The 16,242-nt window shown below is 48.3% G+C and overlaps 6 protein-coding genes across 6 annotated transcripts; 2 read left to right on the top strand and 4 right to left on the bottom strand.

Moving 5' to 3' along the window:
- Positions 1 to 243: 243 nt before the first annotated feature.
- Positions 244 to 1,292, top strand: N7443_004725 (mitochondrial 54S ribosomal protein uL10m; the record flags this gene model as incomplete). The annotated part of the gene is made up of 2 exons (XM_056884781.1): positions 244 to 749; positions 794 to 1,292. The coding sequence occupies 2 exons, from the start codon at positions 244 to 246 to the stop codon at positions 1,290 to 1,292; spliced, it is 1,005 nt and encodes a 334-aa protein (XP_056743059.1).
- A 217-nt stretch (positions 1,293 to 1,509) lies between these two features.
- Positions 1,510 to 2,177, bottom strand: N7443_004724 (ubiquitin-conjugating enzyme/RWD-like protein; the record flags this gene model as incomplete). The annotated part of the gene is made up of 4 exons (XM_056884780.1): positions 1,510 to 1,643; positions 1,709 to 1,763; positions 1,809 to 2,053; positions 2,171 to 2,177. The coding sequence occupies 4 exons, from the start codon at positions 2,175 to 2,177 to the stop codon at positions 1,510 to 1,512; spliced, it is 441 nt and encodes a 146-aa protein (XP_056743058.1).
- A 734-nt stretch (positions 2,178 to 2,911) lies between these two features.
- On the bottom strand, positions 2,912 to 4,318 carry N7443_004723 (phosphatidylinositol-specific phospholipase C; the record flags this gene model as incomplete). Its single annotated transcript, XM_056884779.1, has 1 exon — positions 2,912 to 4,318. The coding sequence occupies one exon, from the start codon at positions 4,316 to 4,318 to the stop codon at positions 2,912 to 2,914; it is 1,407 nt and encodes a 468-aa protein (XP_056743057.1).
- Positions 4,319 to 7,830: 3,512 nt separating this feature from the next.
- On the top strand, positions 7,831 to 9,812 carry N7443_004722 (glycoside hydrolase family 47 protein; the record flags this gene model as incomplete). Its single annotated transcript, XM_056884778.1, has 4 exons — positions 7,831 to 8,110; positions 8,218 to 8,838; positions 8,892 to 9,577; positions 9,642 to 9,812. The coding sequence occupies 4 exons, from the start codon at positions 7,831 to 7,833 to the stop codon at positions 9,810 to 9,812; spliced, it is 1,758 nt and encodes a 585-aa protein (XP_056743056.1).
- Positions 9,813 to 10,933: 1,121 nt separating this feature from the next.
- N7443_004721 (cytochrome P450) lies at positions 10,934 to 12,638 on the bottom strand (the record flags this gene model as incomplete). Its single annotated transcript, XM_056884777.1, has 3 exons — positions 10,934 to 11,134; positions 11,209 to 11,429; positions 11,492 to 12,638. 3 exons carry the CDS (start codon positions 12,636 to 12,638, stop codon positions 10,934 to 10,936), a joined length of 1,569 nt encoding a protein of 522 aa, XP_056743055.1.
- Positions 12,639 to 13,475: 837 nt separating this feature from the next.
- N7443_004720 (MDR family MFS transporter) lies at positions 13,476 to 15,543 on the bottom strand (the record flags this gene model as incomplete). Its single annotated transcript, XM_056884776.1, has 6 exons — positions 13,476 to 13,904; positions 13,999 to 14,159; positions 14,222 to 14,797; positions 14,857 to 15,107; positions 15,163 to 15,239; positions 15,295 to 15,543. The coding sequence occupies 6 exons, from the start codon at positions 15,541 to 15,543 to the stop codon at positions 13,476 to 13,478; spliced, it is 1,743 nt and encodes a 580-aa protein (XP_056743054.1).
- Between the last annotated feature and the right edge of the window lie 699 nt (positions 15,544 to 16,242).

Below are 16,242 nucleotides of genomic sequence, written 5' to 3'. Positions count from 1 at the left end.
CCTGTGAGGTCTAAGGCAGATCACCGGGGTGCATAAAAAAGAAGAAAAGAAAATAGTAGCTGTCTGAGTCAACAGGCCCCTCATTACAGGTTCATTGCCGGCAGAACCGGGCTTACCGCCCAAGCTGGCACTTTTCCTCTTTGGGCGCCAAAAAATATCTCCAGGACTGCCCTTCCAAATCTCCGAGGCCTTTCTGGATCCGCTCCATCATTGTTCCTTGTCCATTCCCCCTTTCCCTTCACAATGCCTCCGCGGGTACCCATATCATCGTTCCGGCGACAAGCCCTACGATGCCCATATGAACTTCGAATCGCCAGGGCTGCCAGCACCGCTGCGGCTCCGGCCGTCACACCAGCTGCGCCAATTGAGCAAATGACACGCTCGCCAGCTCCAATTGCGCGTACTCCTCCCACTCAGCCGCCGTCGCATCGCAGTCCTGAATACCGCCGGTCCCAACTCCTGCGTCAATACACCTCCCTGCTCCGCACCTCCCCTCTCATGGTGCTTTTCCAACACAACAATCTGAAGTCCACGGAATGGGCTGCTATTCGACGAGAGTTGACCAAGGCCTTGCAAAAAGTCGATGAAAAGATCGCTGCCGAGGGTCGGACATCCCCGGAGTTGTCTCCATATATCAAGTTGCAGACTGTCCAAACCAGCATCTTCGAGGTGGCCGTTCGTATTGTCGAATACTTCCGGCCTAGCGAGGATGCGCTTGCTTCTGGAAACCCCCCAGCGCCGTCGACCCCGTCACTCAGACCTCTGCCGAACTCCCTGCTTTCTCCGGTTCCAGGGACGACCCTGCCCTGACGCACGATTTGTCTCGCTCTGCTCACATTGCCGTGAAGAAGATGAAGGGCAAGCACGAGCTCGCCGAAGTCCTCACTGGCCCTATCGCCATTCTTTCTATTCCTACCGTCTCCCCCGAACACATGAAGGCCGCGCTGTCGATCCTTACTCCCAAGGAAGCCGGATTCCCTGCACCCACCCGCAAGGGCAACCCGGATTACCACGATCCCACCGTCCAGCTCGGTCTGCAGAAGCTTAACCTGCTTGGTGCCCGCGTTGATGGCAAAGTGTTCGACATCGCCGAGACCAAGTGGGTCGGCAGCATCGAGGGCGGTATGGATGGCCTTCGCTCACAGCTCGTTATGGCTTTGCAGAGCATGGGCTCCAGTGTCACCAGCACCTTGGAGGGAGCTGGCAAGAGCCTGTACTTCACTATGGAGAGTCGGAGAAGCGTTTTGGAGGAGGAGCAGAAAGGCGAGGGTGAGAAGAGCGAATCGTCCTAGCATGGATTTGGCCACGCCTGCATTCTTGTATAATAAGTCATGTTTTTTTTGCATCCCAAGGGACCCAAGCTTTGTTTTTGTATAGGCTGTACACCATGCAATAGATTCTTTGCAATACTCTCAATTTGAAATGGGAATGGATATCTCAATCTATACATCTATGCATGCAGTCGTAAGATAGGAAGCAGATCTATTCTCCAGGCGGCTTGGCATCTCTTTAGTGAGCCTGAACTCTATATCGAACACCAAAATCTAGCATATTTGTATCGTCTTCGTCGTCGGAGAAACTAGTTCTCGCAGTATATGATCCATGTCTGAGACGTCCACCGGGAGCTTCTTCCCATCCTTGGTCTGGACGAAGGAAAGGGGATCAGCATCAGACAAATATACGTACCAATTAGGCGTCCGGCACTTACGAGGTGTATTAATCACATTGGGTGTATCCGAAGGACCAAACGATCCCTTTCCTTCCTGTAAGCCTCTTTCTAGACACAATCTGGGACCAGTGAAACATACCAGCATCTTCGTACCTCGTGAGTGCCTTATACCTTCTCTAAACACTTCTTGTGTCCGATATAACTCAGAAATTTGGTCTCCTTCCACAGTGAACTTCAAGCTCGTCTTGTATTCTTCACCTTCTCTGAGGTTGAAGCCTTCGGTCTTCGCCTTTTTGACGCCCTCGGGCGTGGAAAGATCGAATATGATAGGGTCTCGGCCGTCGTGGAAGGTGACTTCATAGGAAATCAGTTTGACGGTTGCGTCTACTCGACGATTTGATTAGTGCGTACCAGCCTAGGTTGATAATAAATGATCCAAAGATGGAGATTTCGAAACCTGTGTAGAAAATAGGTAATCTGGTAAAGGGGTTGGGGACTCACTAGGCATGGCTGTCGAGATTTTCTATATTTCTAGAGAAAAACACAGAAAGGAAAAGGAAACAAAAGAACACAAAAAAAAGACGAAGAAAAACCGAGAAAGCTAGCCCTGGAGGCAGGAGTGAGATAATAGAGAGGATGAGTCAATCAGGCGCGAGATTTGGAAAATTGTCCGGCGAAGAGAAAAGCCGTGCGGTGGCCACTTATATTAACGGGGCCTTCAAGGAAACTCGGAATATTAATCAGGCACAATGATATCAGTACGACTACCCAAACTGAATTAGCTTCGCTGCCTTGTGAGACCGTCTAAGTAGCGTGAACACTGACCAGCGTGCTAATTGGATGCAAGTTATCTCCTTCAAGGGCAGATTGCCTAAATGGTCCACACGCATTGCATCGTCGATAAAGTACAAAATATGCGTACGAAACCCTCCTGGGCTTAGGGGATAGCCCCACTATATTCAAGGCTGTTGTAGTTATTCCATTACACGACAAGAGGGTAACATTGTCAGACTGTACCCCGCTCGTAGTAAGATCGACCATGTAGGTGACGATAGCTTTCTTACGGCATGCGTACCCGTGCCATTTAATTTCAATTATGCTGCGATGCAGACAAGCAGGTCATTTGAAAGGGGGGTTGGACTCCAGAGTATAGAATGGTGTCACTTGAAGGATGTATAGAGTTGCTAAGACCTGATAGGATTATATACAGGACCTTCAGGGCTCCTAGCAAATCGTCTAAATCTAGTTCTGTCGCATGCGCAACTTGGCGTTCATGCCGACGATGCAGCGCACAAGATCCCAGTCACCATCAAGACCCACCCAGTCTGTGACCAAGATACCAGTGGATGAATCACCATCCTCATTCTCGTGACGCCGACAGATGTAATCTACAACCGCAGGGTTGACCTTAGCCGCGATCTTCTCGGGCCAGGTATTAGTCTTCCAAAAGTTGCTCGCACTCAGGAAGTTAATGTAGAAGGGGTGTGGGCCTGGGTGTTCACCGAAGGGATAACGAGACTTGCTAGCGCGGTCGATGTGGTCCTTGACGTATTGTATCTTCTTCTCGATGTTGGTCGACTCCTGTACCTCGTAGAAGTCCTGAATGCACAACTGCCCACTGGGGCAGTTGGCGTTGGCGGTGTTATCAGCCCATGCAGCGCCGTCGATACCCCAGCCATGCCCATCGTGCTTCTGCTTCAGATCATCGGGGATGTTAAAGCGGCGCAGGAGGATCACCTTGCCGCGGGCTTCGCCTAGAGTAGGGATCTTTGGTCGAGTCCACCAACGTTGGTTGTCGTCCTTGGCGTAGTGCTTGTTGAGAATGTGCGCGAGCTGTTCATCCTTTGAATCTCCAGTACCCTCACGCTTGAGAGAGATGATCAATGTCTCGGATGGGTTCTTGTCTAGGAAGTCATTGATCTCCTTCATCAAGTCGCGGAAGTATTTATTCCCAGTCAGCGAAACGGGGAACACGCTGTGAACAAGGATCAGCTCCTCCTTTAATTCCTGCGGGTACTGCGGCTGGACACGAATGTCGAAGAAGCGAACGCCGTTCTGGAGCTGCTCACGTGGGCTGACGGCTTGGCAGCGCACAGAGGGCGGCGCGAGGTAACAGGTTGGCGAGTTGTGAGTGCCGGGAATAGAGAGCGAGGATAGGAGAGTATCGTCGCGCAGCTCGTGCATCCATGCATTCAGGTTGGCGGACGAGTAAATTGCTAGGAACGACTCAGATTTCACCCACACGCCGGTCAAGCGGTGCTTGGGATTGTCGACGGTTTGCATGGTTGCCGTCTCGGTCGTAGGAACGGGCACCTGGATCATGTGTTCTTCGCCCTCGGTCCCGAAGACCAGGCGCAGGCGCTCCTTCTCGGAGTCCTTGAAAAAATCCAAATCGGTATCTTTGGTGGTGAATGGCTCAACGCGGATGCCTAGCTCTTTCCGCTCATCGAACGGCTTGTCCGCCAGGCTGAGGGTCGCGACAGGCGCCTGGCTGCGAGTCTGGTTTGTCAAGATTCGAGTGAAGTTCTTCGCCAGCGAGGTGATCTCGTCGGTTCCATAACTTTGTCCTGGGGGGCTGAAGCGCTGGAGACGCTTCAGATTGATCAGGGTGTCCGTGTTGTTACGGATGGTCAACTTTTTGGCTACCATGGCGGACAACGGAAGCTTGCTGAAGCTTTGAGGCTTTGGGAAGTTGAGAGGAAAGGAGAACCCGGGGTGAAGATCAATGCGATGAAGGAATATGGAGATGCAGATACTGCCCCTCATCGCGGGACGATCGCCAAGAGCTAAGCTCTATCGAACCCCATTGAATCCATTCCGATTCGATGTTCAGACAACCAGTGACGCTATGATCAAGGCTCCACGAGTCCAAGTCCCTGAAACACAGCGTATTTTTGATGACATGGATGCTATCTTCTCCAAATCTTTTTGATTGGCCCTCTTGAGCACGTTCAAGAAGCAAGACTGCATCCTCTAGCCTGCCCCAATCCCAACGTCGAAGAGTGTGGACATGTCGAATGAGTATTCCCAGGTTGGCTCGAGTACGGCGTCGTCGACGTTACTGGCTGTTAATGTGGGCTCGCTGCATGGATTGGAGAGCCAACTTGGGTTGCACAAGCAGGCTGATGAAAGTAAGGAAGTTTGTTTGGCGGGGAGTGATTATGAAGGGCGCGAGGGGACGAATGAAGAAGGGTGAGCAAGAAAAGCGAAGGCTGTGGAGGAGTTTATGGATTTGGAGGGCATCCAATCTTATTAGGGGTACGCATGGAGAGAAAGGCGATCGAGGACAAGGGGGCGAGTCCAAGGAGTCGGGAGTGTTGAGATCAAATTTTGAAGTATACAGGCATTTCCGATACACATACTGTATAGACCTCGGCATATAAATGGCCGTTCTCTTTACTTCAGAAGTCGTGATTGAATTCACAGATACTTAATTGACAAAAGAAATTAAGGTATCTATTACAAGATCAACGGTAGAGTTCAAGTCCGAAACGGAATCTCCAATATTGTTTGGTGTGGAAGTTGGACAGGAATTTCAACATACAATGCGAGCAGGTCTAGTCCAAGGTAATTTACCCATCACCAGTTAAATACTCTTGCCTGCTATCTTCATTTTCGTAGAAACCAAAAGAATAAGGCTATGTATCATAGAACAATGGGAGGTATACGTGTCAATGAAGATGGAGACTAGGGAATGTGGTAGTTTCTTCCTTCGACCATCTCAGTCTAATCGTGATTGTCACATTGATAAAAGTAGTGAGTAGTAACCAGACAGCCGTCATCGCTGTGATAAGAGCCACACGTTTTACAGCCACTGATACTGCAATCGTCACCTTAGATAAAGAATGCCGCAGCCCCGATTCTGATCGCCCCAACAGTTCAGATATACTATACTATCTATGATTCTCCTCTGGCTGAACTGAATGTAAGAGTCGGTGTAGTCCTATTTAGCAAGGATGATCAAAAGCTTGTGGAATCTCCTCTCTGTGGGACAGGACGAAGTGTGAGTAGAGATTGGCTGCCATCCAATTCGTATAATATCAAAATCATGACCTCTGATCCCAATTTCAGCTGAAATATTGAGTTCTGCCAAGGTAGGCGGAATTTGAGATAACGCAGAAGCAATCTGGTCCAGGTCGACGATAGGTTTATTGAATTCATTGTCTAACTATAGCCATAATACAACTTCCAGCTCGGTTTCTCAAAGCTTTTGGTGACTGAGAGTATTTGTGCCTCCCGGATAAACGATAATTGAAGCGATTTGAGCCTTGACGGGTGAGGTAGACACGCTAACTAGCGATAGGCCATTTGAATGTGGTTGGGCTCCTTATCGACACTGACATATGCTCGAAATTTCAGAGATCAAAAAAAAGGCAGGAGACCTGGGGTGTTCTGGAATTTTCTGCTTCGCGTGCCCGATCCCAACCGGCTCGGGATAGGGCCGACACATCCCTGAGATGAGAAAAGTTGGGAAATCGACATACTCCAGGCTCACAGACGGCTGAGCTGAGTACCATACCAATGAATGTACTTCGTTGTACAAAGATAGGTCCAAGGTCCAGTTGCCTCAGATTTGGAAGTTGTGCCAGGAGAAGAGCAGCAACAGACAGCGTCTGTCATGCCTTTGCGCAATTACTGTATCCAAAATTAGCTATAGGAGACCACACCCTGCGACCAAAGAATTCCTGTTATTCAAGGTGGCTGTAAAAGATGGTATAGGAACGATGCTTTGAAGCAATAACAGAATAGATGTCTATAACGGCTTGATAGCATACCGTATCCATAACCTTGGCGTAGCTGCTATCTATGGCAGACTTCAGGCTCGCCTGCGTATCCGGAGATAGGAACAGCAAAATCCCATTTTTATCTAGATCCCGAATAGCAGTAGCTTCGATCACAGACCCTGTGAGCACGGGTATAGGTACCTGCAGGGCAGACAGATACATTTTTTTGAGTCATTTTTGCGGGCAGAAGATATTTGGACGCCGGTACACACCTCATTTATAGTATACTGGCTAAGATCGCCCACGATGAAGGTACTATCAGCTCTATTCACATAGTCTATCTAAGTAAGAACAGACAAGAGGAGGACGAAAAAGAACCAAACTAGTGATGGGGTCACTATCGCGTACAAAGCAAAGGAGTGTGGCGTCTACGATTCCTAGGTAGGCTAAACCGAGTGCATACATTATATAGTATACTCGTTCCGCGGGCGAGATTCCAGCTCAACACTTCCTAATACCTCACCAAGACACACTGGCCCAGATCTTTGTGATTCGCAGCGATGATGAGTTACACAACTCACGAGAGTTTCCGATCAGTGGCCGGGTTATTGCCTCAGGTCGTTTCTTTTGTCGACTTTTTTATCATTACTTTGTCCTTAACTTCATGGGTTTCCTTAACTTCCCACGCCTCTTTTTCTTCTCTGATCCTTAGTTTCTTTTGCCTCTTGCAGTTTTGCTCAGACGATGGAGCTCATTGTATTGTGGGTGAAATCTCAGGCAAGGAAGTTGCAATGGTAATACTCGGTGCTAAATGACTTCCCAAAACATAGTTGCGGATGACGTACTTAACCCAGACGCAACGAAAATACTCTGTGCCGGAAAAGATATGACTAGACCTTTTTAGGTCTGAGATATCAGTAAGGATTAGAGTCAGGAGTACCTAGGGCGCCTGTAGCTGGGAAGGTGTAGTTGGTAGCCCGATCACCCATTACACCAAAAGGTGCCCGCACCCAGATAATATCACAGTGGTGACTGTGCAAGCCGCCCAGCGGAGGGAGTTCTATCCTGGATGCACTTCTTTTTTGCCATTTCTTTTTTTTTTCCTTTGTTGGTTTGACTGTTCCAGGGTTTATTTTTCTTTCGTGATCTGGGTCGGCTTGCCTAGTCGTTCACATTTGGTATGAGTGCCTGGATGCCTAGATTGCGAAATGGTTCCTATGACACAATATCTACGTGGGTCCTTTTTTCATAACTCTGAATGAAGCATAGGAGATAGAAGATAGAGAGCATAACGTTAAGGCTTTGGGAATGATCGATTAGCTGTGCTGGGCTCCACTTTTAGCGCGTTTGCCCCCACACGCCCCCTTTATTTGAACGGCATTCGATAATTATCCGTTGTGGACACGTTAAGATGTCGCCTTCATCTTCCCAGCCATAATGCCTCCAGGGCCTGAAGAGCCTGGGCACCAGGTAAAAGTTGTTTCAAAAAGCCATGGTAAATCACGACAGATATGGCTTGGCCTCAAGGGGATCTTTTTGCCGGTGTTGATCGGCGTCTTGGCCTTGGTGGCGGGGCTCTTTCTGGACAGCCCCAATATTGAAGCTGCACTCGGCTACTTCCGTGCCGAGAATCAAGACAGCTATTGGAAGAAACATCGAGAAGAAGTCAAGGATGTGTTTGTCACAAGCTGGGATGCGTACTCTAAATATGCCTGGGGTAAGTTGGGAGAGCTTTGGTCCTGTCGCATGTCCTGACGCTTCAGCATTGATGACAGCAGGTATTTCATTTCTTCGATCCAGAGCTGACATTTGACCTCAATTTAGGAAAAGATATTTTCCACCCCATCTCCAAAAGAGGAGAGCAAATGAGTCCAAATGGACTGGGTTGGATCATTGTTGACAGTCTAGACACGTTGATGGTCATGAACCTAACTTCGCAACTCTCCGATGCTCGGAAATGGCTCAAGCGGGACCTGACCTACGACCAGGATCAAGATGTCAACACCTTTGAGACAACTATCCGCATGCTCGGCGGACTCCTGTCCGCGCACTTCTTGTCGACTCAACTCCCCGATATTTCATCACGTCGTGACCACGTTTACCTCGAAAAAGCCATTGATTTAGCAGACCGTCTTCTGGTTGCCTATGATTCCCCAGCTGGAATTCCTTACTCCAGTGTGAACATTGGTACTCGACAGGGTCTCAGATCTCATACTGACAACGGAGCGTCGTCGACTGCTGAAGCCACGACTCTTCAGCTGGAGATGAAGTACCTCGCCAACCTCACGGGAAATGAAGTGTACTGGCAAAAGGCCGAAAATGTTATGAAGGTGGTAGATGATCATCGCATGCCAGATGGCTTGTTGCCCATCTTCGTGAGTCCTGATACAGGCAACTTCCGCTCCAGGATAATCCGTTTGGGAAGCCGCGGCGATTCTTACTACGGTACTGTCCTCCGCTTGGGTGACTTGAAATGCAATATAACTAATGAACCGCAGAATACTTGGCGAAACAATATTTACAAACTCATGAGCCAATCTATGGCGAGATGTGGGAAGAGGCTCTAGCAGGTATCCAAAAACACCTAGTCACCACCACCAAGCATTCCAACCTTCAGATTGTGGCCGAGCTTGAAAAGGGTATCGGTGGGAGATTATCTCCCAAAATGGACCATCTCGTTTGCTTCTTGCCTGGCTCGATTGCAATCGCCGCAACTGATGGAAGAACCGAAGCCGCAGCACGTAAGCTCCCAACTTGGAATACCCAAAAGGAAAAGCAGATGGAGCTCGCCAGAGAGCTCACAAAGACTTGCTGGGCAATGTACGCTGTCACAGAAACAGGCCTGTCACCCGAGATCGCCTGGTTCAATGTCGAAGATGACAATCTCGAGCCGAACCCTGGCTCGAGGTTTCAAAATAGGAGCAGCGACGATTTAAAATCTTGGCAAGACGATTTCAAGATCAAGTCTGCTGATGCGCATAACCTGCAGCGTCCGGAAACCGTGGAAAGTCTTTTCTTATTATTCCGGGTCACAGAAGACCCTATCTATAGAAAATGGGGATGGGAAATTTTCAAATCGTTCAAAGAGCATATGCTTGTAACCAGCGGAGAGGGCTATACGTCTTTGGACGATGTCACTACAATTCCTTCACCAACGCGCGATAATATGGAGAGTTTCTGGCTGGTAATCCCCCCCCCCCCCCCCTCTCTTGGTCCGGCAAGTGGTTCGCGAGCTAACACTCTTGCAGGCCGAGACATTGAAGTATCTTTACCTCCTTTTCTCTCCGAGCGAATACCTCCCGCTCACAGAGGTCGTTTTCAACACCGAAGCACACGTGTTCCCTCGATTCGAGCCGAACAAATTCAAAACCGGCTGGAAACGAAGAGAGCGCAACGAATCCAGGAATAAATATCCATAAGCATTCCTTATACCCTGAACCATTCTACGAAAGAGCCGCTGTCTGTCATGTGTAATATTATTGTAGCAAATGAGATCGTCGCAACCTTCACGCCCATGCCAAATTCTCTATTCTACTTCAGGAATAGCTCCGATGCTCACAGCCAACAAACGATTGAAGTCTTCCTCGTCTGAATGAGCTTTACCACTATCCCCATCGCCCGTCTCTGGGTCATCTAGAACTCTAAACGTTCCGTCATTTCCAGCAATCGGAGCCATAGACGTTTGCGTCCGTTTCGGCCCGAGATATTGAAAGTGAGCTTCATCCTGCGACTGACACGCTTGGCAGAACGACAAGGCCGGACCCTTGATTCCCACATGCTTCTGCGTATGGAACAAAAATCTGCGCCCTCTTCGCACTTTCTCACCAAAGAGCGAATTCCTCGTAGGCGCGGAAGCAAACATTCAAAGAACCCACAGTCTCGTTATGGTCACTCCCGTGCCGGTTGAGTATTGTTGCGAATATCAGCATTAATGCCGCGGAGCCAGTTATTGCGGCTGCTTGAACGTTTATGCGGCGGAATGTGTATTGGGCTTCGTAGAGGTGGAGGATTTTGGCCGTTTCGGTTGAGGATTCGACGCATATTCGACGCGCGTGGTTGTAACCTGATCCTTTTGGGGTTTGGGACTGGACTGAGTATTGGACATCCATGACCTATGGGCGTTGATTATGGCTTGGTGGCAGTGCATGCTGAGTTGGGGGTTATGAATGTCTATCGTAGGACTTTAGGTAGCTTTAGACTTACTGGAGTAAGAGTGAATGAGGCAAGTAGGGTGATGTGATGGGGTCGTCCAAGCGGACCTTTAAGGTGGCGGGAGCTTTCTTTTCCAGTCTAGAAATTTGACATGTTTTTATCATGTTGTTGTTTGCCTCTGTCTACGGAATTGTTCTTCTTTTTCTGGTAGGTGGGCTGTATCTTGGAAAATCCTCCTCACTTTTCGTGGTCCTAAATTGGATATCGGCTGTATATTCAGCTATATGTATGCACAGCGACCTTATACGAAGATATATAGGCAGATGTTTGGAGGGAGAAGGGCTTTGGATCAAACAGCAAATTGAAATTCCTCCCACTAAGTAACCACTCATCCCTGTCTCTTGAGACCGACCTTCACGCCATTGGCGCCGCTCACAGTCAGAGTGAGGTCCTCAATCCACGGTCGTGGATCCCTGGATTCAATTTCCTCGAATTCCTGCGCAAAACGCACCAATACATATAGTGCTTCAGTGAGAGCATATTGCTGACCAAGGCACACACGTGGGCCACCATTAAAGGGTAGATATTGCTATTGGACCGTGTTAGCAATGAGTCAATTTGGATGCTGCGAACAGCAAATGCAACGAGATGAGAGAAATATACCCAAGTGAACTCGTTCTTCACCCAGCGTTCCGGACGGAACTCATCGGCATCTTCGCCAAACAGATCTTTTCGACGGTGCATAGCGTATACTGTATAAATAATCCAGTTCCCCTTCTCGATGAGAATGGGAGCATCACCATCCGGTCCTCCACCCCGCGGTAGAACAGTATCCCGAATGGCCATTTTCGCATTGTTGGGGACGGGAGGATATAATCTCAATGCTAATATATCGAGTAAGAGCGGTCAGCAGAAGTTCTTTCTATTTTGCAGGACTGGCACGAACTTTCATTAACGCAGTATTTTGCGTACTTCAAATTTCTTAGCTGCTCGTACTGTGGCTTTTGACCATTTAGTTCTGTGGCGACCTCTTCTCGAAGCTTGCTCCAAATTTCTGGTCTCTTCGCAAGGCAGAAGAAGAGGCTACTAATAAGGCTTGCAGTTGTGTCACGCCCAGCGAGGAGTAAGCTCAAGAGCTCATCTCGCAGTTTGTCTTTGTCATCAGTGGCAGTAGCGAGCTCCTGCAAAAAGGTTCTTTTTTTACCATCCTTTTTTTCCGCCATATCGCCCTGATGTGCTTTGCGATACTCCAATGCCTGGTCAACATATTTGTCGATGTACTGTCGACAAAACCGGTGTGCCTCAACCGCTTTGGGATCCGTCCGACGGAATTTCTCCCACGGGCCTAGGCGCAAGCCAAGAGAGATGTCGTTCAAGGCGTACACAAAGGCGTCACTGAAAATCTGATCACCGCCCTCGGTAAGAGTATGAGTCGATGTTCCAAAGAGAAATTCTGTGGAGGAATCCATGGTAAACCGGAAAAATGAAGGTTGTAGGTCAAAGGTTGTGGCATGCTTGGCCCCGTCCTCCGAGGACGGGATCAGTCGAAGCAGAACCTGCAGATGTGACTCCATGATGGTCAAGTCCGCGACCTGAGATTTGTTGAAACTTGGACGCAAGAGTGCTCGCGAATGTGCCCATTCTTCACCGTCGGTGACGAAAACTCCCCGTCCCAATAACGGCCCCATAATAGCAGGGCGATTACCAAGTGAATAATCCTTGAATTTCAACGATAGCATAGTCTTTATGTTGACGGGATCGATGGTGAAAACACCTCGACCACCCATCGCAACTACCTCATGGGTATAGCCAATTGAGAAGTAGCGACTGGTGAACTTGTTGAGGTAGGCCTTTTCTTTGAATGCATTGGCATTCTCAAAGATGAAGGAAAGCCCGAAGAAGCGATCCTTGTATCTTGCGAGAAGTGGTTTACAGCCATTTTGACTGCTGAACTGACGTCGTTTGAAGAACAAATTAAGACGGGAAGAAATGAAATAGATAAATAAAACCAAGAGAGAATTGACGAGAAGCAGCGTTGATACTGAGCTCTGCCTAGCATAGAGGGCACTCATCAAAGTCTGGGAAAAAGCCATTGCTTGTTGGCGGACTTCTGCAACGAAGGCTGCCAGAAGATGAATGGCAATTGAGGCCAGGACAAGGGGAGGGGTATGCCAAATGGTTGTCCTGGCTTGGAGCAGGTTGCTTGCCCAATGTTACTTCCACAAAGAACATCGGCCATAAGCAATAAGAAAAACTCTGCTGATCACCAATCGTGGGGCCCTTTCGATCTGGTATACCATTTCCCTAAAACGGTTGTGTAAAGACATGTAAAGAAATTCGGATACAGGCTCGTTTTTGCTATTTGTAATTGAGCGAACTAAAATCTGACGTGTTACACTGAAAGCTATCCAGTGGAGCGATGTGAAGACATGAACTTCGCTGTAGATGGTATGTTGGTACGTCAGCTCCAAGCCTCCTCTAGTGAACCTTGTAGGCTTTTGACGTGTTCAGGAGAACTCTGCGGAACTTTGGTCCCGCATGTAAGATTGGGGGCTGCTCTAGTCCCCACAGAGTTGAAATACGAGATGCTAGAATAAAAAAGCCCCTAGTAATAAATTTTAACTTGACTATCCCTGCTAGGTTATTATGAATTTTCAAGCAACGTACCGATTAGGCAGCCCAGTAGATACTCCAGTGGATACTCTGAGCCTAAAAATGCTACCCTATCCCTCTTAAATACGAGCCAAGCCCCGTTTGGGTACAAGAGGTTATTCCTGAATATAGGAAGATGACAAGCCTGTGACGTCCCACCATAGGTGAACGGAGCGAAACTTTCTAGGGCTGTGAAATATGGAAGTATTGAAAAGGCGGTTTTTTTGTTTTGTTTTTTTTTTTTTTTTTCATTTTTACACGAGAAAACATCCAAGACCCTAATTTTTGGCAAGTCTGACAAGTTCATGAGATTCCTGCTCTTGGGGCCTGGGCGCCTGAGGCGGTTCGGGCTTCTCAGTCCTCCGAATGTTCTTCCAGCCCATTCCCCATGCCGAGAAAAACGTGGCGACGCCACACCCAGCTCCCAGATAGTATACGCGATCGACACTCTTTGCGTATGCAATCAACACATTATGAAGGGTAGATGGTGGAACTGCATTCCGCAGACTGGTTGCCCCTGCGGCCACAACAATGTCAGGATTCACGGAAGGAGCATATTGTGGAACCAGATTTCGGAGACTGTTAGAGAAAATAGTGTTTCCGAAGCTAACAAGTAAAGCGCCCGAAAGCTGTGGACAGAACATCAACACCCCCACGGCGACAGGGAGTTGATGAAGCTGGACGGAGTTTTGTATGGCGACCAGTGGCTGTTGATTGCGAATATTGAAGTTAGCTTCAAGTGAAAGTGAAATAGATAGAACCAAATATATGAAATAGAAATGGAAGAGGAGAAGGACTGACCATTTGAAGTGAAAGACCGTAGCCAGTACCTAGTATTATCTGGAATCCGATTCTCCTGGCTAGAGGTGTCATGGGCGAGTACGTTGAAATGAGACCTGCGCCAACTGAAATAAATACCGCTCCTATCAAGCTGAACGGTATATAGTATCCTATCCTGGTGACTGTCGAACTGGAGTTAGCAACCTCATATATTTCATTTCTTCCAGTGACAGGTCGGGATCACCTAGAATTCCACTTAGCACGGCCGCCAATAGCTGAGGTATAATATTCGGGAGTAATTGAACACCGCTTAATAGAGGAGTAGCACCTAGAACACCCTGGAAGTAAACAGGCAAGAAGTATGAAGTCGTGAAGAGTGACCCCATAGTCAAGCCGTATGTTAGGCAGCTAGACCACACGGGTCGTTGTTTCATCAATTTCAAAGGAATCAGAGACTTATCGCTCTTTTTCATGCTCCAGGCAATCCAAAGAAGGAAAGTGATGCCAGAGCCACAAAATAGCCCGATTATAGTCGGACTATTCCAGGGGAAGCGAATGCCTCCAAATTGAATCGCCAGTAGTAGCATAATGACAGATCCAGCGAAACCAGCTACCCCAATGAAATCCAACTTCTTGTGTAGAGTGCGGAGTACGGTAAGCGAAGGCTCTTTGAAAAGGGGATCTGGAATGCGGATGAAGACTACCAACAAGGCCACAATGGCGCCTATCGGCAGATTTATCCAAAAACACCATCGCCAAGTCGTGTATTCTGTCAATGCTCCTCCCACCAATGGCCCAGAGGCAAGACCTAGTTGAGATACTGTCGTCGCGCTTAGCTAATGGCGGTCATTGAATTATGTCTGCACGGCTCTGACTTACTTCCCATCATGATACCAAGTAAGGCTGGGCGTTTATGTAGAGGGACCATCCCAGCAATAATAGTGACACATCCATTTGGTATACCAGAGTTACCCATCCCGGCGATTGTCCGACCAACAATTAACATATTGGATGATGTCGCCAGAGCACAGATTAAAGACCCTACTTCAAAGACGAAGAAATAGATCAAGAGCGTCCACTTGGGTGTAAAATGGGTGTAGATTTTTCCGGACAAAGGCTGAAGCGCGGCACTGCAGAAAGATAAGTATTAGACACCAAATGGCTGCGATGGTAGACCAAACTTACTTTGATAACTGATATGCCGCTCCATACCATCCAAGGTCTGGAAGTGAATTAAACTCATTCGTGATCGCAGGAAGTGCCTGTAGTCATCTTTAGTATGCGAGATCACGATAGTTCTTGCCAAAGCCAACCTACGGTAGACACAACTGAAACATCGAGCAGCATCAAGTAGGACACGATAGTAAGGGCTACCATGATAATTATCAGCGTGGATCCTTGTAGCCATTGTGGCTTGCCACCCTCTGTCTGGTCCATATGTTGCAAAACCGTGTTGTCTTCTTGAGGTGTATGATTTGTTGGAAGACGCGAATCGTCAAAGCCCGATTGCAAGTTCTTCTCCATGGAGGTATTCTTATTCGAGTGAACGGTTGCCTCTCGCGACATTGTGAATGTACGCTGTAGGGCAAACGATACGCTGGAAATATTTGTGGGCTGCGAAGGGAATGGGACAAGACAGCTCCAAAAACTAATGATGAACATCCTACGGACCTTTTTTCATCAGCCAGACAAAGAGTTGTGGGGACAAACGCTCCTTTGGCCCCAGATCCTCATTAGCGCCTGTTCGGCCAAGTGCAGATCGCCCGCCGTTAGTGTCATGCAGTCAGAAATTAGTCCGGACGCAAATTTGGGGAGAAATGACAAGGGTCACTGCAGATCAACCGCCGTTGGTGTCATACAGTCAGAATTTGGTCTGGAGGCTATCTGGGGGGTATTTTAGATGTGCGTCCCTTTCCGAATTTTCCCGACAAAAGACCTGGCAGGGGTTACTGCTACAGGTCGCTGTGCACAGCCCTGGCGGAGTAGCCCTATTTCTTCAGGCCCACTTTAGCTGAAAATGCTGTGGGCTCAGCTCCTTAGTACCTTGGTGCTTTGGGTCAGAGACCTAGTTAAGGTGCCAGTCTGAGCTGGAAACACGACCTAAGCGGGGTGATTTATCAGAACGCCAAGATGATTTCGCAATGCATGTAGGGAGGCCTGAAGAGAAGGCAATGATATGACAAATATATGTTTTTCACTAATCAAGAACAACAGCGCGCCGTGAAGTTTGGACACCATGGTTTTATTGACTACCAAGCTAGACCT

This window comes from Penicillium atrosanguineum (genome assembly GCF_028827265.1).
Source record: "Penicillium atrosanguineum strain IBT 20685 chromosome Unknown utg000003l_segment0_segment0, whole genome shotgun sequence".
NCBI lineage: Eukaryota > Fungi > Ascomycota > Eurotiomycetes > Eurotiales > Aspergillaceae > Penicillium > Penicillium atrosanguineum.
This window is presented reverse-complemented; position numbering and strand designations above follow the sequence as displayed.